This window comes from Plecotus auritus (genome assembly GCF_963455305.1).
Source record: "Plecotus auritus genome assembly, chromosome: 1".
In the NCBI taxonomy this organism is placed as follows: Eukaryota; Metazoa; Chordata; class Mammalia; order Chiroptera; family Vespertilionidae; genus Plecotus; species Plecotus auritus.
In genome coordinates, this window is record NC_137770.1 from 220,911,612 (window position 1) to 220,936,155 (window position 24,544).

Here is a 24,544-nt window from a genome sequence, read left to right on the forward strand (position 1 = left end):
ACTCCTGGGTCCTAGATCTATGCTCAACCACTGAGCCATGCCGGTCTGGCTCTAATACACATCTTTTGATCAAAGCATCCAGAGCTTCCCTACCTGGATAACCAGCACACAACCATCCTGACCTGTGCCTCCCCCAGAGCATAAAGTAGCCGGAGTGAGCTGTCCCTGCAGCAATTCCTCATTTGTTATTCCCCGGAGAATGCCATTCTCTCCTTCCCCTTAGTAAAGTGTTATTTTAGGGTTCAAGGAAAAGTAGGGAGGGGAAAGAACAAAAAGGCTTTAACTAAAAAAAAAGGGGGGGGCTATAATAAGAAAAAGCTTTTCTTCTCTTGATTAAGAATTGAAACTTATTTTTAGGTTCATTTGGCTACAAAGAGAGGGCAACTTTCATGCTCTAACGGGAGTAGTCATCAGTGTAATGGAGTTGGAATTGTATTGTTTGCCAGAAGCTCTGTGACAAGCCTGTCACTTAAATTACTTCTAACAGTTTCTGATGTATTATATCTTTAATTTGTCTTCAGTCCATACTCACAAAAATGCTAACAGTAGTAAAATGAGAAAGAGATTAAAATGTAAAATACAGTGATAGTTCCACTATATTTAGTTGTGCAAAATAAGACTTTGTAGGCAGTCAGATGCAGATTTCAGTCTAAGCTCTTCATCTCACTGTGATTTTGGGCAAATAACTTAGAACCTAAGACCCATTTTCTTCCTCCCTAAATTGGTAATTATAACTAATACTATTTCATAAGGTCATCATAAGGAATAATGATTATATATGTAATATTATATCTGATAGCTTTTCCAGTTGTATTGAGATTTCCTTAAACATGGTAAAGATTTCATTTGGTCAATTCCTCCTTTTTGTTTTTATGTCATAGTGACAGAATATGAGAAGTTGAAATGTCAATTAAATTGATAAAATGGATAGATTTATTTTATTCAGATGATATATGCCTGATAAAGATACAGCATTCATTTTTTAAAGGAATTCCCCATCCTTGGCCTCACTGGTAGATAATTTTTTGCCATTTTGGAGATAAGTGGTTCTTGTTTGCCAGTAACTAGTTTTACTGTATTTTATGTTTAAATACAATGGGTTGTATATTTGTATCTATCTTTCAATGCAGATAATTAACCAATTCCCAGTTTTCTTTCAGGTAAATGTTGGAGATATAGTTATAATAAAAGGCAAAGAGTATATACCTGCTGACACTGTACTTCTCTCATCAAGGTAGAGATACCTACTGATGCTCAAACAGTGTAGAGGATGGTTTCTCTACCCTGCATTGACCTTGTGATTTCTCCAAGGAAATAAGGAATAAACGAAGGATTTTAAACCTCTCTGATGATTCTGAATTAAGCATTAAAAATTTGATTGGACTTAAGTGACTCTTTCATGTTTGCTATATAAAATAAATGATAAGCACTGTACTTTATAATTCAGAACTTGTAATTACGGTTAAGAGTCTCCTCTTCCTCTGGATATGTCCAGATCCTTTTAATGTGGACCGCTAACTCTTGTCTGATTTCCTGTCATTTATTTTATATAATACATGGATTGGGTTGTACTGATTTTATCTTGCAATCCTTGTTCATGACGAATTCCTTTATGATGCATTTGTATATCTCTCCAAAGTTACTTGATCTTTATGGTGCATTGGTACAAGAAAATGGATGATTTCTTTTTTTGCCATCATATCTTTTGAAATGCCATACTCTCCAAGAAAAAATTACAATGTTTTGATCCTTTTTTTTTTAAAGTTCTTTCCATTACTGAATTTAGATAATTTTTGTTTCACTCATATTTAAGATAGTCATGAATTAGTATTCAGAACATATGGCACTGTTACCCTTTTAAGAATGTGACTTTCAAATGGTTTTAGGTTTAAAAACTATAAAACTAGTCCTAATATAAAATAAGAAAATAATGTTTTTAATCTTTTAGAGGTTGTTTATCATCATTTCCTTGGACAGTTTTATTTGTAAAATCCACATATAAATATGGACATTGTCCTTTTTTCAAAATCTGTTTAATCAGGTCGTTATTGAAAATGATTGGATATATGACAAATTAGTGAAATTTAAATGAGTAAGACTTATCCAGATATTTATAGAAGTAAGTCTCTAAGTAGTTGAAGTATATTTTCGAATTTTTTAATTGGGAGCTCTGTGCCATTTCTTTATAGGTTTTGAAATTATGAAGTTTTTAAATCAACCTTTCTGTTTATAGTTTCCTTTACTTATTGTTTGATTAGGGTAGGTTTCTAAAACTGAAGTAAAGAGGATGGCCCACACATGGCAGGGTGGGAATGAGTTTAACAGGGAGTCTGTTGTCTTTGTCTCAGGTACTGTAGGGCCTCAGGTATGAAAGAGGGCTCTGTTTAGGAGGCAGGAAGCCAAGTTTCTTGGCTTGGTGATTTTGAACAAAACACTTAATCGCTCAGGCCTTAATTTTATATCTTTTTAACTGAGGAAGATGAATTACTTAATCAGACTCTCATACTCCTCAATTCTCCTTGTTGTTTAAATTGATAGCATTTCATTAAGCTTTCAGCATGTCTGACCTACAGAATGATACATCAAATAAAAGTCTGAGAAATGTAATAGATGACTGACCATCCGAATGTCATGTTTATATAATTTTCAAAATGATAGTAAAACATTTCATCAATTTATGTATTGATGTTTTCCTGATTAAACTTATCATAGAGACATTATCATAGAGAGAATGCTGAACCATTGATTACAATGTTTAAATTTTATATGCTCAAAAATATGATGGTAACTGCCTATACTGCCCTTGCTTTATACTTAGCTCTAATTTAAAAGTTGTCAAAATATTTTTTATCTGCCTCTTTCTAACCCAGGAAATTCCCATAATGCTCTGTACTTGTATTTCTTAAACTTCAGAGCATTTTGCATTTTAAAAGGATTTATTTTCTAAACATTAAAAACATTTACTGGTGGCTATCAATATTGGCAAATCAAAATAGTTCCTTATATCTTAATATAGCACCCAAAGTGATTAACTTCCTCCAAAAATTAGTACTTTTAAAAAGATTACCTGATATTTCTGTCCAAGTGACAAAATACCACCTGTCAGTTTTTTTTGTTTTTTCCAAAAGGGTTTTTTAATTACTTGGCTCTTTTTAACCTTCATTAGATTTTAAAAGCGGGTGAAGTTTTGTCATCATTTAACAGAAAGAGGAATTTTGGCTTTATCTTGTTTTTAGCCACTTAACTTTAGCTAATGACAAGATCACTGTTAGACTACTTAATTCCTAGTCTAATATCTTCATTATACCATACTGTCTGCTATCAAAGTAAGTACATGGTGATTTTCCACTGTACTAGCAATAAATAACAATTCATAATATTTCAATTTCTAAATATTTTTAAATTATTAATTACTAGTAGTATATCTTCTTTGAGGTAGTTTGAAATTAAAGCATGAACATGGTTGAAAGTAATTTCATTGATTTTCATTTTGAAATAAAGAAACTGAAAATTTATCATATAACAAATAGATGCATGATTTTAAAAAGTATAAAATAGAGTAAAATAACTCAGACTATTCAAATTCAAACAGGTTCTTGGCATGTCTACTTCATACTTTTGAGCTTTTTCTCCCAGGTTCAAAGGATAACCCTCCCAAAATAATGCATTACCTACACTTTATTAATTATTAAATAAATCAAAAGGCTGCAATTATGCCTTCTAACATCCTAAAATCCATGTCTTTGCAGTTCTGCATTAAAGTTGATAAGATATTTATGTAATAACTTTGAAAATGTTTCGGAATCAGAAAATTTTAAAGTTTTTTTTAGTGTATGTATAGAAGAAGAGCTAGTATAGTATACTCTGTTGTTCAAAAGTAGTTTCCTAAAAAGTAATTTCCACAATTATTTCCTTTCTTCTAGGCTAGAAGTGGACACAGAGTAGATTGGCATGAGAGTGGGGAATTAGAGAAAAGAAAATCTTTCAGATAAAGTAGCTCTATGTATAGAAATATCTTTTTATTGAATATGATAAGATGTGTTTATGATTAAATTTTTAATAATCAGAAATTTTCAAATTAAAAATTGAACTTAAAAGCAAATAAATAATCCTTAAATAGTCCATGTTTTCTTGTACCTTTAGACCTGATCAAAATAAGTTTTGAAAAAATTGGCATTAGACATTTTATTAACATGTGTTATTTTCTATAATAATTTCAAACTTTCTGTCTCCTTTGTCCATTTGTTGTTTGTTTTCTCTGTTATTTTTTTTTCCATTTTAATTATTTTAAACTGGGACCTGTAGGTGGCAGTAGGGGAAATAGTGAAAGTGACCAATGGGGAACACCTCCCAGCAGATCTCATCAGCCTGTCCTCAAGGTTAGAGCACTGAGTCCTACAGGATGTGTGTATGTGGATCCTCACCCTACACCAGAGAACAGTTACACCAAAAGATGATTGAGTTCTGTGTCTCTTCCTATAAAACACAGACTTTTTTCTACTTCTTGGGGATGGACATTTCACAGATGTTTTAAAGGCCTTGTTGAAAGCAATGTTGGCTGATGTTCATCCCTTAAGTAGGCAGATTCAGCTCCTATTGTTATCAGTGGGAGCCCATGAGGCATGCCAATAAAGCTAGATTTTAATTTCCTGTGAATCATTCATATATATTCATTTTTTTAAAAAACAACATGCCTAAATACTAAGGCTTAATTCAGTGCCTCTCCAGGATATTATTTTGAACAATGTTAAGCTTTAGATGAAACGAAGTTATTGAGAAATGAATGTTTAAGATTTTAAATGTTTGTCTTACATCTGAAATTTTCTGTAAGTTCTAGAGAATCCCTTCAGCACACATGGCTGTTATTTGGGCTTGTATAGGGTTTATGGAGGACTCCCTGCACAAAGCTCACTGTTGTACATTCTGTACCGCATGCTCCGGGATCAGTTTTTATCCCATTTGTAACTAGTGACAAAGTGCATGTTACTGTGGTAATTTCAGCTGTCTGCCTGTGTCTTGAGTGTGATGTGCATCTTGTTTCATTTTCCCACTTGCTAATCAAAAAGCCTGCTTTGCTTCTCTGACTGGTTTTTGTGTTGGATGTCTTCATACTTTGCTGAAATATTTAATGTCTAGCATGATTCTTCTCTCATATATCTTGCTGCTTTTTCGTAGCCCTATTAAGAACCGCTTCAGTAACAGCTGTCTTAAGGGATTAATATGTTCTGAGTTGGATGCATATTTAATTTGCCCCATTTCAAGTAGAAATCAGCCATTTAACTATCTAATTTCCTAGCCATTTAAAGTCCTAGAAAAGTTGCTTTTTGGAAAAAAAAAATATAAATATAATTAGAACGTTATTCTCATTTTAATGGGAGAATGGCCTTGGATCTGTAAAGTAAAACTTTTTAATGCCTTTTTTACTGCCCAAATCTGGAATCAGCATTGTTCATTTAGCATGTATTTATTGTCATGCTTCTGTATTTTCAGAAGATGTGCTTTATAATTTCATAAACCATTTCTGTTCCAAATATATACATAAGTAAATTACAAATTGAGAGCAATTGCCAGAGCCACATTTTTATTGTGACAGTAATGAAAAAAAACTTTGAATAATTGATAGGATGAACAATAAATATTGAAAAATTTTCCAGTTGGGGAAAAGTATCAGCTTTTATGGGATTATAAAAAAGCCCATAGTGTAAACTGAAGAACATGAGAACATGCAAAGTTACTTTAAAGTGAATCTGTAAAATATTTTATAGCCATATGGTTAATAATTTTCACAAATCTTCAGGACACAAAACTAAGGATACATGCCCATTTTTGAAACTCAGAATAGTCTGTTTTGCACATACACACATTGGAAGTTGATTAGAAAATTCCAGGTAATTGTAACTGATAAATTTATTTCTTCCCCACTCTGAATACACATGCTCATTAGAGATTGCCTTCATATTTACGTGTGTGATGTTCCCTAATTAGGCTTATATAATCAAGTGCTAATAAGACTGATTAACTTCAGAATGCTTTACCTTATATTTGAGAACCAGCTTATGCATTTGGACAGCAAACTCACCTGTCTATAATTATTACACAAGGACAGTTAGTATGTGTAGGGGCAGGATATAGGTGGTTCAGGACATGGTGTTTGTGGGCGGGGGGGGGAAGCTGGAGAACATGCCCTCCCAACAGCCAGTGAACATCAAACTTCACTAAAACACCCAGGAGGATCTTCTAGGTCAGGTCAAAGAGCAATAGGGCTAAATTGGCTGGTTTTCGTTTTACTTAGGTTTTTCACTGTCACAAAAGTCTCTAAAACAACTTTAAGAAATAGAATAGGAGCAGAAAGCTACTTTCACTGCAAAATCTGTTCATAAGGTTTTTAAAAGTAGTTTTAAATTTTAAGTATTACAGTTTCTGTGATTCTATTCATTTTCCTAAAAGGGTAGTAAATGCAAGTCTGTAGAAGCAGCAATCTGGAATTTTCTAATCAACCACTTTTCTGAACCAGTTTACATGTGGCTGTGAGCATGAATCTCACTTGATATTTTTGAGCTAAAGATAAATCTGGACACAAAATGGCTTTACCTTTCAGATACAGTCTGTGTTGTATCTGTATGGATGAACACTTGAAGTATGATGTGACAAATTTAAGCATTTACTTGATCTTGAAGATCTGTACTGATTGTTGCCAGGAAACTGCTTTGGGATCCTTCTGGCTGAAAAGCTGATCCACGAGCTGTCATGCATGGGTTCTGCCTCGCAGCATTTTGTACTAAGAGTGGAAACCGGCAAGAAAGTAGGCAGCTGAAGCTTTGCTTCGAATGAAAGGCTTCAGTGAGTGTGAGCAGTCAGTAAGTTAGTGTTACGCTTTTCTTCCCCCACTGAATCTTTTTCCTTTTCAATTTTAAACAACAGTGAGCCCCAGGCCATGTGCTACATTGAAACATCCAACTTAGATGGTGAAACAAACCTGAAAATTAGACAGGTAAGACCTAATACAGGTTTGTTATCATGGTTGCTGTTTTATTACATGGAATCAGTAGCTTTACTTCTGACTGTCTCGAGTTGAAGTAATTCTAATTGTGGATGTTTTCTCATTGAGCCCCTATGAAGAGGTTTTAGAAATCGGTATCATTATGTATTATGGAACACTCAGATTTACTTGCCTGATTAAATATGGTTCTGTTTGTATAGATACTATTTTAAATATTTTATGTAATAGCCAACACTCTGATAATAATAACAATAGTAGTAATTCTAATTGCTTTGATGTGTGTTAGCTTATTCTTTTTGCCTATTCACCTGACTCAATTTATTTGGCTTTACTATATTGAAAAGACAGTTTTCATTGCTGTTCTAGTTGTCTCACGCATCTCAGGGAATAGTTTAGATTTGTTTACTTCTCACACCATCTCTAATAGAAAGCAACTGTAGGGTTTTTATCTTTAAAGTTGTAAAAAGGACTTTAAAAATGTACAGTCACCTTTCATTTGAAAAACAAGGATGGTTCTGAGAAATGCATCCCAAGGCGATTTCATCATTGTGCGAAATTCAGGGAGTGCACTTATGCAAACCTAGATGGTTCAGCCTACTGCACACCTAGGCTGTATGGTGTGGTCAATTGCTCGTACACTACAAACCTGTACAGCATGTTACTGCACAAAACAACATGAGATTAAATCAAGCACAAGAGAAAACGATGCAAACACTGAGTGTCTGAGGCTGTTGCCAGCTTAACACGCATCCAGTTTTATAGCATGTTTTTTTTTTGTAAGTAGAAAGGGTATGCTCTAAATCATGATAAAAAATATAGTATAGTAAATACATAAACCAGTAACATCATCATTGCCAAGTATTATGTACTCTACATTATTGTACGTGAGCAATGCGTTGCGCTGTGACATTACGGCAGCTGTGATGTCCGTAGGCGATAAGGATTTTTCAGCTCCATGATAATCTTCCAGTCATAGATGCCATCACTTGTTGGTCAAAACATTGTTAAGCTGCTCCTGACTGTGTCCCCTCGGGTTCTAGGTGAATGGGGAGAGTGACACGTGGGAGATTGGGGGGGGTGGGGGAAGGGAAGTCGGTCATCACAGAGCACCTGAGTTCAGAGGGTCACAGGAAGCAGGCCTGTCCGGTTCCAGACATTCCTTGGCCAGAGAGAAGAACTGTTTTGGAGTTTTCCTTCTCAATGAGCAAAGAGATCAAACTATTCTCTTTGGACATAGATTTTATTCGTTTTTCAGCCACTTTCTGAGATTCAGCAGAGAGATTCATACTGTATTTATTTTTGGAAGCAGTTTTTTAAGAACTTATTTTAAAATACCTTTTCAGACTAGTTTATAGTCTCTCGAGTATATTTTAGAACTTTCCAATAGATGTCCTTTTCTTGTGCTAGAAACCTGTGTTCAAGTGGAGAGGAAGGTATCCCTTAATTATGAATTCACCAAGAGTATTTGTTGTCTGAAGGGGAGAATTGCTTATAAAATAGTGGGATCTCTTAGGTCATAGGCCTGGATGGATTCAGAATTCCCCCTTCCCTCCACATGCAATGTGTTTGATATACTCTTTACTTATTGAAACATTTCTAAACAGGGCTTACCAGTAACAGCAGATATAAGAGACATTGACAGTTTGATGAGAATTTCTGGCAGAGTTGAGTGTGAAAGTCCAAACAGACATCTCTACGATTTTGTTGGAAACATAAGGCTTGATGGACATGGGTATGTAAAGTTGGTCTTCATAACAACACAGAATCCACTGTGTCACACACAGTGTATTGCTAACCTGCGTACGTACTTTCTTGTGCTCACAGTCTGAGCACTTGAAACCTTTTCCTTGAGCACTTCTACATTACTTGAACCCAGAATCCTTTTGTGAAAATGATGAGATCTGTGTATTTATCTTACCTTGTGTACTTTTTATTTATTTTTATTTTTTAAATGTGTTTTTATTGATTTCAGAGAAGAAGGGAGAGGCAGAGAGAGGTAGAAACATCAATGATGAGAGAGAATCATTGATAGGTTGTCTCCTGCACGCCCCACACAGGGGATTGAGCCCACAACCCAGGCATATGCCCTGACAGAGAATGGAACCGTGACCTCCCAGTTCATAGGTCAATGCTCAACCACTGAGCCATCTCTGCCTGGCACAAAGCTATTTTTAATTTAAAGGAAGGTGAGGGAGGGGGAACAGAGCTCCTTACCTAAACACTTCCAAACATCTCAGAACCCTAAATGGACTTAACTAAATCAGGAAAAGTCTTCAATAGGTTTGAAAACGAGCCTCTGCATTCCACAACATTGCCTCCTATTTTAGATTGTGAAATTGTAGGAAATGGTGGGATTGATGTTTAATGCTTCCCTGCAGCTGTTCTCATGTAAGAAAATTCTTATGGGCAGAAAAATGACTTCTTTTCTAAAAATACAGTAAATATGAGAAGGGTTATTTAAATAACAGAACCTTTTTTTTTTTTTTTTTTTTTTTTGGAACTCTATAGTGGCGGTAGGACTCTGAAGCGTTTTAGAAAATGCCATTTCTAATGCCAGTGTCCTCTGTCACAGCACCGTGCCCCTGGGAGCAGATCAGATTCTTCTTCGAGGCGCCCAGTTAAGAAATACGCAGTGGGTTCATGGAATAGTCGTCTACACTGGACATGACACCAAGCTGATGCAGGTGGGATTTTTATCTGTGCGACCTCCAGGCCTCAGTCTTCGGGAAATGTGCTGTTTGTAGCTTTGGTGCAGAAGCCCACACTTAGTAGACCATCTGTCACAGATCCCCGAGCCCCACTTTCTCCATCCAGAACCTCGTGCTTCGGTGAGTGGGCAGTGCTGTGCTTCATTGCACACACCACACCGGAGAGTTTCCCCAGAGACCACCCCCGCGTGAACTCTCAATGACCGTGTGCATTGGTTCCATCGGCGGCATTTACTAACTATTGAAGTGATACATGCAACTTGTCTGCATAATGACGAGTGCTCTGCACTGAAGTATTTGTCTTATAATTTTATCTCAATACAATGATCAAATTTTAAGACTTATTTTTGCTTTTTCGTAAAATTAGAAGAAAAACATGTGAAACAAATGTTGACCATTGTTTCGTAGCGTTTTTATGTTAGGCCATTTTTTATCAACCTTCATCCTAGCCATTTGTAATGTTTACATGTGCCTGTGGATGCTTCTTCTATACATTTAATATCATCAGTGTTCAGTGTTTAGATGGGTGTGGGGAGCTCAGTTTTAAGACACTACATGAAAATCTGCTCTGAGGGCTTATTGATAACTTGGTACATTGTAAAGGCATGAACCTATACTCACCAGGCAAGTAAAACTGCTATTAATGATTTCACCCCTAATTATTCTATAAATTCTGTAAGTCGTTTCATATTGGTTGTGGCATTTAATTTTCTGTTCTGTGAATGCCTTCATTAGCACAAATCTAGCATAATCATTTTTTTATCATTAAATACATCTGAGGAAACCTGTCTCTATTATTCTGTACACCCAGGACTGCTTAGATAGTTGCTGTCTCCGGTAAAAACAGTTTCTCAGTGCCACCAAAATCTGAAAACCAGTGATCCTTTAATTATTGCTTTCAGACTTTGGAATTTCCAGGTCTCTGGCTGTGGGTTCATAGGCCAACTTCTCTGCCTCTCTTCCTAAGCAGAGATGCTAAGCTAGATGCTTCTAGTCTACCCTGTCTGCTTAAGTAGCCAGGTAATACATTGTTCATCTTGTCTGCCACAGCACAAAAGTTGTGTTTACAAAAGGAATGTTACTTCCTTCTCCTATTATTGTTTTTACTAGAGGCCCGGTGCACGGGATTTGTGCACTGGTGGGGGCGTGGCTTGCGGGGATCATCCCACTGTGGGAGCTCCGCTCATCCCAGGCAGCAGAGCAGCACTCCCACTATGAGAGCTCACTGACCACCAGGGGGCAGCTCCTGCATTGAGCGTCTGCCCCCTGGTGGTCAGTGCACATCACAGCGACTGGTCAAGTGGTCGTTCTGGTTGTTCCGCCATTCAGTCGCTGCACTTTTATTATAATAGGATATCCTAGAAGAAGGCTTAGGTGACATAGTGGCCCTTAGAAAAAGAGGCCGCTAACCTTTGGCAGCTTATTACATCTGTGATTATTATCTGTATAATGTTTAGGCACGTGCCCATGTCTAGATTTTGAGTTTAATGAGGACTTTGTCATCCTCATCAGAATACTAGATACCTATTACTAAATCATTGTACACATTTCTTATTACTCATCTTGTGTCTTTTTACAGAATTCAACAAGTCCACCACTTAAACTCTCAAATGTGGAACGAATAACAAACGTACAAATTTTGATTTTGTTTTGCATCTTAATTGCCATGTCCCTTATCTGTTCTGTGGGCTCGGCCATTTGGAATCGACGGCATTCTGGGAAGGACTGGTATCTCAACCTCAATTGTAAGCATGAAAGTGCTGGACACTTTCTCTTTCATTAAAACACGTGCCAGTATTTGTTTCACAGCTGTTCTGGCGATTTCCTATTATTTCTGAAAGGAGAGCATTGTGGCCACGATAACTGGGCATTTAGTCTTCACTTTTCAATGCAATTTTCAGTAAAAGTAAAATGTTAGAATCTCTAAAATTTCAGAATCCTTAAAAATAAAATGAGCACTTCACAGTAACATAAAATGTGATTTTATTCATGTTATTTCCATTCATGTTATTCGTTGGTTTTAAAGTATTTTAATGCAGGTAGTTAGATGGCTGTCTGGTAAAGAAAGCAGACTGAGTATATTTAAAGCACCAAAAGTAGTTGACATGTTTTTAACATGTTTAAATTGAATGTACTTTTGCTTGAACTCCTCAGTGCAGTGAGTTCTGTGTTATTTATCACCTGGTCTTAGGGCAGTGGTCGGCAAACTGCGGCTCGCAAGCCACATGCGGCTCTTTGGCCCCTTGAGTGTGGCTCTTCCACAAAATACCACGGCCTGGGCGAGTCTATTTTGAAGAAGTGGCGTTAGAAGAAGTTTAAGTTAAAAAAATTTGGCTCCCAAAGAAATTTCAATCGTTGTACTGTTGGTATTTGGCTCTGTTGACTAATGAGTTTGCCGACCATTGTCTTAGGGCAAGCGCTGTTAGTTCCCTTTGGAGCATTTATCCTCTATTATGGGAGGAATACACCTCCCCTAAGAATTTCTAGAAAGTAAGTTAGCAGGGCCTTTTGATGAGTCCTTAACCAACAAATACTTAATTTTCAAAAGTGTGAAGACATTCTAGGAAAATCTTACAGCAAAATCGATTTTTTTCAATTATATTTTTATTATATTGATTTAGCTTTGCAGCTATTCCAAGTTTTTGTTGCTGTTGTTTTTACAGTCATTGATTTACTATTTCAACTTTAAAACCATTACGACTACCATCAATTTGGTTTTTTTTTTTGTGTGTACATTACAGTGTATCTGGGATAACTGTTTTATTTTCATTATTGAAGATGAAGACTTTAATTTACCTAGAGCTGAATTTATCTAGGATCCTGCCCTGCCATTGTTTTTGCTATCTGGGTTAGTTTTGCTGGTGCTGTTTTGTTTGTTTGCTTTTAAGGCATGCTTTTAACTGGAAACGCTTTTCAAAAATTTATATAAAAGTGGTTCTGCCCAGTTAAGATTTTTCATTTATAAACCCTCAGTCCTGTCCCTAATATCTCTAAACTTTGTGTTTGGAACAGAATTTGAAATGCTTGACAGTACATAATGATACTTTTTAGTATCATTATGCAGGTCTTAATGGGATTAATTAATATATTGAACACAAATAATGCTCTTCCGTCTTGAAGAATGGTTTTGAGAATAAGGATATGTTATCAACACAGTATTCCTCCCAGACTATCAAGATATGCTATATTTTATGAAAAACTTTTGTTATGCTTAAAGTTCTGGTCAAAATAACATATATAAAACTATAAATGTTTTTTTTCCCACCTTCCCCAACAGATGGTGGCGCTAATAATTTTGGGCTGAATTTCCTGACCTTCATCATCCTTTTCAACAATCTCATTCCTATCAGCTTATTGGTTACACTAGAAGTGGTGAAATTTACCCAGGCATACTTCATCAATTGGGTAAATATGAATTACTATTGTTTCTTATCACTCAAAACTTATTTTTTCCTGATAGGATCTTTTGATTTCTTTGGAGAAAAAAAAATCTTAATTATACCTTACCTTTTATTGACTACAAGATAATATTTCAAAATATTTTAAGCCTAATACAATTTATAATAAATTCATTTGACGTGTGAAAATCAGTAACAAAATCTCTCATCTCAATATCACCCAAGTTTATGGACCAGACATCTGCAGAAAGTAGGTCTCTAGTTCAAGAAACCATTTTGCATTCTATAGTGGTCTTGGGGAAAAGGAGAACCAGGGGGTTTGGAGTTAAAATATTCTAGTTCTACAATTTACTAGCTGTGTGAGCTTTGGCAAGCCACTCGACTTCTTTGAGTCATATTTCCTTGGACACTCACATAGGAATGACAAATGGAGCTTACCTGCATCTCCCAATAGTTCTGTAAATCCAAGAAATTTCACAGCATAGCAGACAGCTTTGTAAACAATTGAGCACTATAAAAATAATACTGTATGCACTTCTTGTAGCAACCAGGGTTCCTGCCATGTTTTACACATGTATAGAGTTTATGTTACCACACTATAAACAATTTCAGCTGCACTTGAATTCTTCCTCTCTCCTTTTTCTTAAATATTGTTTTAAATCTTGGGAAAATGTTGGACATCCGTTTCCTAAATGTTTTGTTTATAAAATATGTTGCTCTTCCTCTATTTTATTTTTACTAAAGTTAAAATTAATGAATTTATGTAAATTAAATTAATATCCTGGCCTGGCCTGGCTGAAAGTTTAATTTTTCTTTTATTTTGAGAAATTGTGGTATTATCTTTTGATGTTTCTTTTTAAATCACTTTAAAGTCTTTCCACCTGAACAATATTAGAATTTTTAAAAATATAACTGATGCTGCTTTTGTAACTGCTCATTATCTTCCCATGATAAATGATCCCCCTCAGCTGTCAGTCTCTTAATTCATTGGTAAAAGATCGATATAATTTAGAAATCTAAGATGAGCTGTAAGCATAGCTCATTTCATACAGGAGATACATAACCGAAAAATTCTGTAATAAAGTTTGTATAAATACATTTAAAACTTATTGAAGGTTTTCCACTTATAATCAGAAGTAATAAAGTGACTCATTGTGAACATCAAATAACTAGTCAATTCCTTTGCCATTTTATTTGGATTTTCAAAAATATTTGCTTGAAATAATTACATAATCTTTGTGGTGGGTGAACCCAGAAGGCCTTTCAACCACCTTTCTGATACACAGAGATTTTTTAACTTTCCCGACCGAAGAGATCTCCTCTTTCCAGCAGCTTATTCTTTGTGTGGAAATAAGATTAGTAGCTGCCTCCTTTTGATCCTGGTTCTGCCCAGTAGATCTTTCAGGAAAGTTTTCTCATCTTGTTTCCAAATATTAGCCTTGTAAAACATTTGAAATGGACTGTCATGCCAATTCTGTTATCATATCCCCTCTTCCCATTAAATGTTCTTCATCTCCTTCGGTTCTTCATTTCACTTGATTTCTAACTTCATCCCCATTCCAGTCACTCCTCTCCAAACATTGCCCCATTGTTTAATTTCCCTCTTCAAGCGTGGCACTTACAATTCAACAACCTATTCCAAAAATGTTATTGAGCAATTTGAAATGCAGATATGGAAGAGGTCAGATTTAGCCTTTTCATTTGACATGTGAAAATCAGTCAACTCTGATCATTAAAACGTTGTGCTCTAGGAAATATTAATTTTTATGGGATTAGGAGTCAAACGTCATAATTCTGGGTGCAAAGCAAGAACAAATTGGTATGAAATCTATACGTTTCTCTTTGGGTTTTGAGAATGCATTCATTTTGCTTTCAAGTACATACCGTGTAAGAAACTTAGCCAAGAAAGTACAACCGGATAGAATCCACTAGGTCAGTGGTCGGCAAACCGCGGCTCGCAAGCTACATGCGGCTCTTTGGCCCCTTGAGTGTGGCTCTTCCACAAAATACCACGTGCGGGCGCGCACGTACAATGATTGAAACTTCGTGGCCCATGCGCAGAAGTCGGGTTTTGGCCTGGGCGAGTCTATTTTGAAGAAGTGGTTCTAATGCCGAGCCACACTCAAGGGGCCAAAGAGCCACATGTGGCTCGCGAGCCGCGGTTTGCCGACCACTGCACTGGGTCATTTTCCCAGGGGTGTGAAGTTGCACTTATTTTATCAATATTTAGTTGCTGTGATTTTAGCTCACATTAAGCACCTACATTGTGTCAGACCCTATAGGACACTTTACATACATTATCTTGTTTAATCTTTACAGTCAGTCTGATATCCAGAGACATGCTCTACCCATCACATTGCTCTGCCTTTACTGTGCAATGTAATATTCTAGATTGAGTACTGTTCAGGGAAGTCCACTGAAATGGCATAGGGATGGCAAAAGCTGAGAGTGATGATGTAACTAGCTTACCAATTAAAATAAAATTTCACTCAGTGTCTTATGACTAGTTGTATTCACGGATTTATTTTGTTTTTAAAAAGGATCTTGACATGCACTATGAGCCCACAGACACTGCTGCTATGGCTCGGACATCTAACCTGAATGAGGAGCTCGGCCAGGTAAATGGTATTTCTCGTTTATGTGTTGACATGGAAGTCAGATTCGTTGTAATTTCTGCCGTAGGTGGCAACTACTTCGTATGAATTGACAGCTCCTAATTTCCTATTACTTGAATAATCACATAAATACATGTTATTACATAACCATGAATTTTCATTTTTAGTAAATGAAGTTGTAAAAACATTTAAAGCATATTTTGCTCTCAAATGAGGCATTGAACTGAGAGATATAATGAGAGATGTCCTTCAGTATATAATCTGACTAGTAGCAAAGTATTGGCAATTTTTGAGTTATAAACTCTAAGTTTAAAAATTGTTCATAGCTTTTGACCAGAAGGGAAGAAAAAGTTAAATTCATCAATGAAGTTATGTAAGTTGAACAACAGGAATAGTAGTCAAACAGGAATTTTAGATTTACAATTCATACAGTATTTACACATATATATTTGTAATCCATTTATTCAAACAAGGTGGGGCAAAAGTAAGTTTACAGTTTTACAGTTGTGAGTACACGAAGTACAGAGTTTATTCTTACATAATTATTGATTCATTATTATATTGTTTTCTGTATAAACAACTATAAACCCACTTTTGCCCCACCCTGTACTGGCTAAGAAAAGATTCTTCTTTTTTTGTGCCCTTGCCAGTTGCTAACTCTTATTTTTCAAATAGCATTTAGACCAGAATTAGCCTTTTCCTTACCAGTTCAGGTGTTGTACGAAGTTCATTGCAGAAGCTATTGCCTGTTCTGCGATTATGTGGAGAAATGCTGGCAGATGTTTTAGTGCCCCATAAATGTTAAGTAGCAGTAAATGCACTTTCTGGTGGAAATTCATACCATATTGAGGCAGATTTCTATATGACCGTAGTTTCTCTAATACCTTGATAGTCAAACATGAAATGGTTTACTGTTCAAATACTAAACAAATACAGTTGAACAAAATCCTTTATATGCTGAAAGAAGTCAATTAATAGCATTCCATTGTGCCCCTACAATGTAACAAAATTGATAAAAAGAATAACTTGAGGGTTTTTTCCCTCTCTGTAGGAGACTAGCATAAAAAGACTTCCAAAATTTTAGTGACACATTTTAAACTCTTTTTTTAGGTAAAATACATCTTTTCTGACAAAACTGGAACTCTGACATGCAATGTAATGCAGTTTAAGAAGTGCACCATAGCTGGAGTTGCTTATGGGTAAGTTTTTTCTCTTTAAATAGAATATGAAATACAACTTAATTAGTGCTAGCAATTTGGTACATTTTGAGAGTTCTTTTAGTGGGGATTTTTTTTTTTTAACCTGGAAAGCAGCTGTTTTACTTTCAATATACATATATGTGTTGTGTTTTATATTTAGGTGTTGTCTTTCATTTGGAACCACCTCTGAGGTGGGGGCTGCCCAATATCATTTCTGTGTTAGAGGTGCTTACGGTCTCTACCTGGTACAAACACCCCTCCCTCTGTGTTGTCATTAAGTTACAGAGTACAGCTGGCATGTGGTAGGAGCATGCAGTCTGGCCTTGGGCACTTTTCAAGTTAAAACATTATTCTTGTTTCTCTGATAACTTATCCTTTTGATTTGTTTTTTTCTTTTATCCTCTCTCCTCTTTGCAGTCACAGAACAATTTACATTTCTGGTGATGGGAAGGAAATAGGGACATGAACCTCTTAAATCCAGGGAAGAATTAATGAGTATCATCAAAAACTTTTTAATGTCTCTTAGCATGTGCTGTTGAACACTCATTTTTTTCTCAAATCCAGGTATGCCTACCTGAACTGTTCAAAAGCCTTCTTTTCTTTTTAATATGACTTTTTAAAATTGAATTTTAGAGAGAGAGGAAGGGAGAGGGAGAGAGAGAAAAAAACATTAATGGTTGCCTTCTGCATGCCCCTTCTAGGGATCAAGTCCACAACCTGGGCATGTGCTCTGACCAGGAATCAAGTCAGCGACCTCTCGGGTGTGTGGAACAACACCCAACCAACTGAGCCACGCCAGCCATGGCAAAAAGCCTTCTCTTTTAAATACTTTATAGGGTAAAGTGAGAAATTAATTTTTTTTAAATATATTTTATTGATATTTTACAGAGAGGAAGGGAGAGGGATAGAGAGCTAGAAACATCGATGAGAGAGAAACATCGATCAGCTGCCTCCTGCACACCCGCCACTGGGGATGTGCCCGCAACCACAGTACATGCCCTTGACCGGAATCGAACCTGGGACCCTTGAGTCCGCAGGCCAACACTCTATCCACTGAGCCAAACCGGTTTCGGCGAGAAATTAATTTTTACATTCCCTAAAAAGACATGATCAGAAAGTGAAACACCCTCCTGGTTGATAGAATTGGCCTTTTACCAAATTTTCCAACCTTTATCCACAAGTGAGACTAATAATCTCAATCCCTTAACCATACAAGCAAGGTGCTTGCTTTTGGGTTGTCTGGCATGTGCCCCACTCTTCCCCACTCACACTCTGTCTCCAGACACTAAGCTAGTATAAAAATAGTATATTGAATTTTGAAAATGCTTTAGTTAAAATTATAAGTAAACTAGAGGCCCGCTGCATGAAATTCGTGCACTGGGGATGGGGTCCCTCAGCCCGGCCTGAGCCCTCTCGCAGTCTGGGACCCCTTGCTACTCACCACCTGCCTGCTCGCTGCTCCTTACCGCTCAGCTTGCTGCTCCTTAGTGCTGCCGTGGAGGCAGGAGAGGCTCCCACCACCAGCTCTGCGCTTGCCAGCTGTGAGCCCGGCTTCTGGCTGAGCGGCGCTCCCCCTGTGGGAGTGCACTGACCACCAGGGGGCAGCTCCTGCATTAAGCGTCTTCCCCAGATGGTCAGTGTGCATCAGGTCATTCCACCGTACGGTCGCTTAGGCTTTTATTATATAGATAACCATTGGGTAAAAAAATTCTAAATGTTTATCGTTACTCCCATACATACACAGGGTCTAAAAAGAGAAGTAGATGGAAGCAGATGTCTTTGTTCTTTGGGTCAGTAGGAAATCTACAGTATAAAAGCATAAGATGCAAATTTACCGTACCTTCGTGATGCCCACCAGCCAATCAGGCGTGAGTATACAAATTAACCCAACAAAGTTGGCGGGTTAATTTGCATACACAGGTGCCGAGCAGCCGGGGGCGGGGCGGGACGCTTGTGTTGTCGCCATGGCAATGACGCTGGCGTTCTGCACCACCCCAACCGCTCCGGGCCTCTGGGCAGCATGGGAAGGCGGAAAGGCAGCTCTGGGCCAGAGCTAAAAGGCAGCTCCAGCGGGAGCGAAGGCGGTGCCGGCAGCCAGGGGAAGGAAGGCCCATTCTTGCACGAATCTTCGTGCATCGGGCCGCTAGTGTGACTATAAAAGGCTTCCAATTGTTCAGCTAAAAAGACATTTGATTGAATGGTTTTTCCACATCATAAAGACAGGCTGTTAATTTGAGGAGCATGTTTATGTTTCTGGGCTCAGGTGCCATTGTGCATCTTTCCTCTTTATTTGAAGATCTGCTAATTCTCTTAGACCAAAAAGCCTCTCTTCACGCCAACCCCGAATTTACTACTGGCCTCACTGTTTGGTCAGCCGTGGAAGCAGGAGAGGTGCAGCCACCCTTTTTGACATTGTGTATGTGAGACCCACAGTAATCCTCACGAGAGAAGGAAAGACCTGTTGAGATTCTAGAGTTCGTTGTATGATACTTGCTGACAGATTTATGGTGATGTTCGTTTTTACACAAATTCTGCATCCACCCAGAAATGCGATTCTTAGAATTACCTGTTTGATAATTGGCATCCCTTTTTACTTTGTCCAAGTTCCAATTGAAGAAGCAAGTTTTTCAAATTAGTAATGACTGATGGTGAATTTCTCAGAGCAGAAAGCTAGAATGGTCTCTAGGTACTCTTTCCTTCTGCATTTTATTAGGTTGGTTTTTTGTTTGTTTTTTAATTCTTGGAACAAGTCCTTCAGCATTTGCAGGCAGTAGTTCTAAAGAGCAGTGTTCTTCCTGTGTCTGCTGGTGATGTTGTCATCAACTGTATATGGCAGAGTGGGGTTGCAACTGGTAAATATTAAAGTAGTATTAGAGTTCAGAATTATCCTCATTTAGATTAAGTTTCAAGTGAAACAAATTTCCTTTTGGGGAAAATAACCTCTCAATATCAAAATAACTCATAAGACATGAGTTCTAGTTGTACCTTTGTTACTAATTCACTGTGACCCTGGACAATTCCTTTCAAATATTCCAAACCCTTTAAAATGAAGATGGTGAGAGCAGGTGATTTTTTTTTCAGAGTTTGGAGCAAGGAAAGGTTTATTGCTTAAGGATTTAAGCCCTGGCTCGAGAAGATCGGGAAAGTAATTGTCAAATACTTCCTGAGAGAGCTCAAAATTCAGGAGCTTTAGATATGAAGGGTGGGGAGAATGGGTGAGGTGAACAGATGGGTGGGGACTGTAGACAGCAAAGGCGTCTCAGGAAAAGTACAATATTTCTAAATCCTTCTGTTCCTCCACAGATCTGAGTTTGGTTCTGGAGTTATTAGAAAGCAGGTGATCTTTAAGGATTTTTGCCCAGATATAAAATTCTAACATAGTTAGAAAATTTTTATAAAAGGTGTTTCTTTGTTTGCAAATTTTAACTATATAAACAGAAATATGTTTCTTTTTCCAGTGTTGTATCATGCTTTCAAGAATACCTAAAGCCTTGTTGAGTGAGGCCAGTTGTTCAAGCCAATAATCCTGTATTGGTTGTGTATGTGCTTTTAGGATCCTTAACCCTGACTGAGTTTTTATTAACATCCTCTCCTCCAAACATCCTGATGGACAGATAGTAGGAACATCAGCATTGTAGAGAGTTGTTAATATCTGAAGGCTTTGGAGAAACCGTTACTTAAGTCCCCCAAACTCCACAGGAAAAAGTGATTACTGTCAGCCACCTCTCTGTGGCAATATCTTGGGTTATGGGAGTCCGGACAGGGAAATAACGTGCTTCCATGACCCCACTTGCCCCGCAGCAGTGTTTAACACTTGTTTAACACGGGGAACTATTAGGTAGGTGCACTTCCAGCTCCCACAGAAGGAAGCATGGTGTGTGTCCCTCCAGATGTGGCAAAATAAAGGAAAATAACATACGTGCACATACTAACAAATGCCTTGGGGCTACAGTTTCAGAGCTGGTGCATTTTCAGCATTTTTAAGTAGCGACGTAAAGCCTCAGCTTACCCTAGGTAGAGTCAGCGGTCAGTTCTTTTGCTTTTATCTGGTTCGAGGGCAAGACGAAGTCTCTTAATAGTATAATCTTTACCTAGTTCCGTGTATTCCATAGGTTTGTTAGAACATAATATTTAACACTTAAAACAATGCTTCAAAATTTACTCTTGATTAATTTATTCTCATTTCACGTGAACTTTGCCCCAAATTGGATTCATGATGAGCAATGACATAAAAATATTTGTACCCCCTAACTGGTTTGGCTCAGTGAGTAGAGCATCGGCCTGTGGACTGAAGGGTCCCTGGTTTGATTCCGGCCTTCGTTGCGGTGTGGGGCGTGCAGGAGGCAGCCAATCAATGATTCCTTCTCATCATTGATGTTTCTATCTCTCTCTCCCTCTCCCTTCCTCTCTGAAATCAATAAAAATATATTTAAAACAATAAAAAAATTAAAAAAATAAATATTTGTACAATGAAATAAAAATTTTGCCCCCATCTGAGTTAAAACCAACAAATTTGTCTTCCCGTTCACATGACTAGAGGTGAAAGCTGTGTAAACACCATGAATTTCTCTATTTGCCTTCCTCAGTGAATGCTCATCTCCTGCTAGGTATGAGGCACTGTTAGATATTGGGGCTGTAAGGATCAGCAAAAGGTCACAGGGTTCCTGCCCCCTAGAGTTGATAGCCTAATTGGGGGTTAATGGCTGTTGATTAAGTAATCATACAGACCAATAGAACACAGTACAAAGGTCTATGGGAGTCTGCGATTGGGAGTTGATCTAATCATGGAGGTCAGGGACTGCTCCCTGAGAAAGTGGTACTTGAGTTGAGATCTAAGACTGAGTCTGATTCAGTGAAGAACTTACCAGGCAGATGTAATAGCACTGACTAGACGTGCAAACAAAGGCAAAGAAATAATCAGACCGTGCAGACATCAGCACTGCTGGAGCAGTGATCACAGGAACCTCATGCAGACAGGATCAATGGCAGTGTGTGAGTGGCCTGCTGCTCATCATGCTGCCTAGTGCTCAGCATCTGCCAGGGCGGGGCAGGGGGCGGGGACCCTGAGCCTTGAGTGCTGTGGTGTGTAACTGCCTGACTTGAGAAGCAGGACAGGTGTGTGAGATCGGGGGCTGCTGTGCAGCAACGGTGCAGCTTGACGGAACCTTGGCACAGTGTGGCTGCTTGGGTAGCACAGCCCCTGCCCCTGCCTCGTACAGCCTGGAGTCCGAGCCTTGAGGTTGGTCAGAAGGGATTGCCTTGAACACTGCAGTAGGCCATTGCCTTTTCTGGGAGTCCTGCCCACAAGGGACTTAATTAGCTCTTCCTCTCACGCTCTCCAAAAGTCCTTTGGTAGGAGAGAATGACGAGTGAGTAGAAGCTGCCTCCGTGTGGTTGGAGTGGGTACTGCACTGAGGCCGCTCAGCGCTTTGGAGGTGGAAGAGGTGCCCTGGAATGCCAGGCCCCTGTCCTGGCCAGTTTGGTGAAGGGTAAGAGAGTGGGGTGGTCACTTAGGGAGTGAGAGGTCCCAGGGAAGTTAATTGTACATTTGTCAAAAGTAACAATGGTTTTACATTGGTCCTGAACTCTGCATTTTTAAAAAGTCTACCTATACCTAATATATTTAATTTAAAGGGAAAATAGTGAATGGACATATATAACAAAAGAAATGGGAGATGAAATCTGCTCTAGTTGCTAAGAGAGTAAATCTTAAATGTTTTTGCCACAAAAAAAGAAATGATAATCATGTGAGGTGATGGGGATGTTAACTAAGGCTATGGTGGTAATCATTTTGCAGTATATAAATGTATCAAATAAACACATTGTATATCTTAACCCTACACTGTTATATGTCTGTTATATCTCAGTAAAGCTAGGGGAAAATGAACAATAAAAAAGAAATTTTATAAATACATGCATACATAAGAGAAAATCTGCTCTGTGATGTGTTATGGGCCACTTCTGACAGAATGTATGACTGGCCGGTTAAAGTAAAAGCTATACACCCATCACATGTTCCTAGTGCTCACCTGAGCTAATTAATGGAGGAAATTAAGTATTCATGAGCGTGCTTCCTGTTTGAGATACTAAATGGTTTAATAACTGAATTATGACATAAGTGGAATTTTTGAAAAATCAGTTAATCTTAAAATGTGGTTCCATTTAACTTACATAAATGTAATTAATTTTATTTTACCTGCTTAAAGAACCATCACCTCATGAAAGTCAGATTTACTTCTAAAATATATGTGGTAATTTTACCGGCGTGATTGTTTGTTCCTAGGTATTAGCATGTTTGTTTCATTAAAACACTTGATTCTGATTATACAGTATGTGATTGAGTTTCCATTGGCTTTGTAGCTAAACTGCGAAGTTTAAATATTCCTACTGAATACTGGATTCTGTGCATAAAGTCAGTAAATCTCATGTTGAAGAGGCAAGGTAGCTATCCAGTTATAGAATAACTTTGTAAACCTGCTTATTTGCCATAAATGATCATTCTACTTACTATACTAACTGCCATTCTTTCAGAATCAGCTAAAAATTCATTTTCTTAACTTTTTGAAGATCCATCAGCCTTTCTGTGATTATTCTTCATCTCTTTCTGTCCCTCTTCTTGCTTTCTGAAGCCATGTCCCTGAGCCTGAGGATTATGGCTGCTCTCCTGATGAATGGTAAGCTACCTGGACCTCTCTGTCTCACTGACTCCTTTAAAAGGCTTGCATTTTATTGTTTTGTAGGCACATTTCACTACTTTTGAAAAAAGCATTACTGATCAGGTATGGTGACATGCTGTAGAGTAGGTAGTTGTTGAAATTCATGAAATATCCTTGATTTCCTACTGAATAACCTTTAGTCACTTTATAGACATTTAGTTTAAAGCTTAGGCTCGTCCAAGTTTTACATTGTGTATCAACAATAAAGTCTATAATAACCCACCTGGGGCCCTGGGCTGTGAACTTCCTAAGATTTCAGTTACAGCTCCAGAAACTTCGTTTTTTAGCTCAGCATTGCCACCTTCTGCCGCTATGCACCGACTCAGCTGAGCTACAGAAAGATGTTACTGAAACGTACCAAGCAGTGACGTTTCCTTTACATTTCTTTTCATTCATTTATTAAATCTGTTTGGGAACTAGAAAATGGACTTTTTAAAAATAAAATGTCTGGAATAAATAATGAAAGACTATGCTACCAAGGACTAGAGTTAAATGGGATGTAATTAATTTTACAGTTATTAAAGATGGCATTTTACAGGTTTAATTTCAATATTTTGGGTGGTTTTTGTTTTTTTTACTTTAAAAATTCCTCCTTCAAAAACAATAGTAAGATTAAAAATATAAAATCCCTCCATGAATTTATATTTTTATTTAGAGTTGTATAAGTTGATATGTTGATATTTTTATAATTCATCATAATTTGGTGGCAAATAAAATTTCAAGAAACAGGTTTCTTTAATGCTGGTAATTGTGGAAAATATTGTGGCTTTATAAGTGGTTACGTTTTTATTTTCAGGTTGTGCATGTTGTTTTTTTTATGATTAAACCACATTTCCAATATGTATGGAAGTACAAAAGCATCATTTAATATTTTTCAACTTGGATTATTTCAGTACAGTAGAGGTTTG

General features: G+C 37.4%; 1 protein-coding gene across 5 annotated transcripts in view; it reads left to right on the forward strand.

Annotated features, from left to right (window-relative positions):
• The window catches only part of ATP8A1 (ATPase phospholipid transporting 8A1), a 215,598-nt gene that overhangs the window by 67,108 nt on the left and 123,946 nt on the right, over positions 1-24,544 (forward strand). For 2 of the 5 annotated variants that reach the window (XM_080676965.1, XM_080676964.1), the window contains exons 7-15: positions 4,306-4,379; positions 6,922-6,991; positions 8,605-8,732; positions 9,573-9,684; positions 11,288-11,453; positions 12,986-13,113; positions 15,647-15,724; positions 16,832-16,920; positions 23,550-23,594. In XM_080676965.1, the coding sequence (XP_080533091.1) occupies positions 4,306-4,379; positions 6,922-6,991; positions 8,605-8,732; positions 9,573-9,684; positions 11,288-11,453; positions 12,986-13,113; positions 15,647-15,724; positions 16,832-16,920; positions 23,550-23,594 (890 nt within the window). Of the gene's footprint in view, positions 1-1,160; positions 1,235-4,305; positions 4,380-6,921; positions 6,992-8,604; positions 8,733-9,572; positions 9,685-11,287; positions 11,454-12,985; positions 13,114-15,646; positions 15,725-16,831; positions 16,921-23,549; positions 23,595-24,544 lie in introns of all 5 variants that reach the window. The other 3 variants (XM_080676966.1, XM_080676968.1, XM_080676967.1) reach the window with 3 other exon arrangements.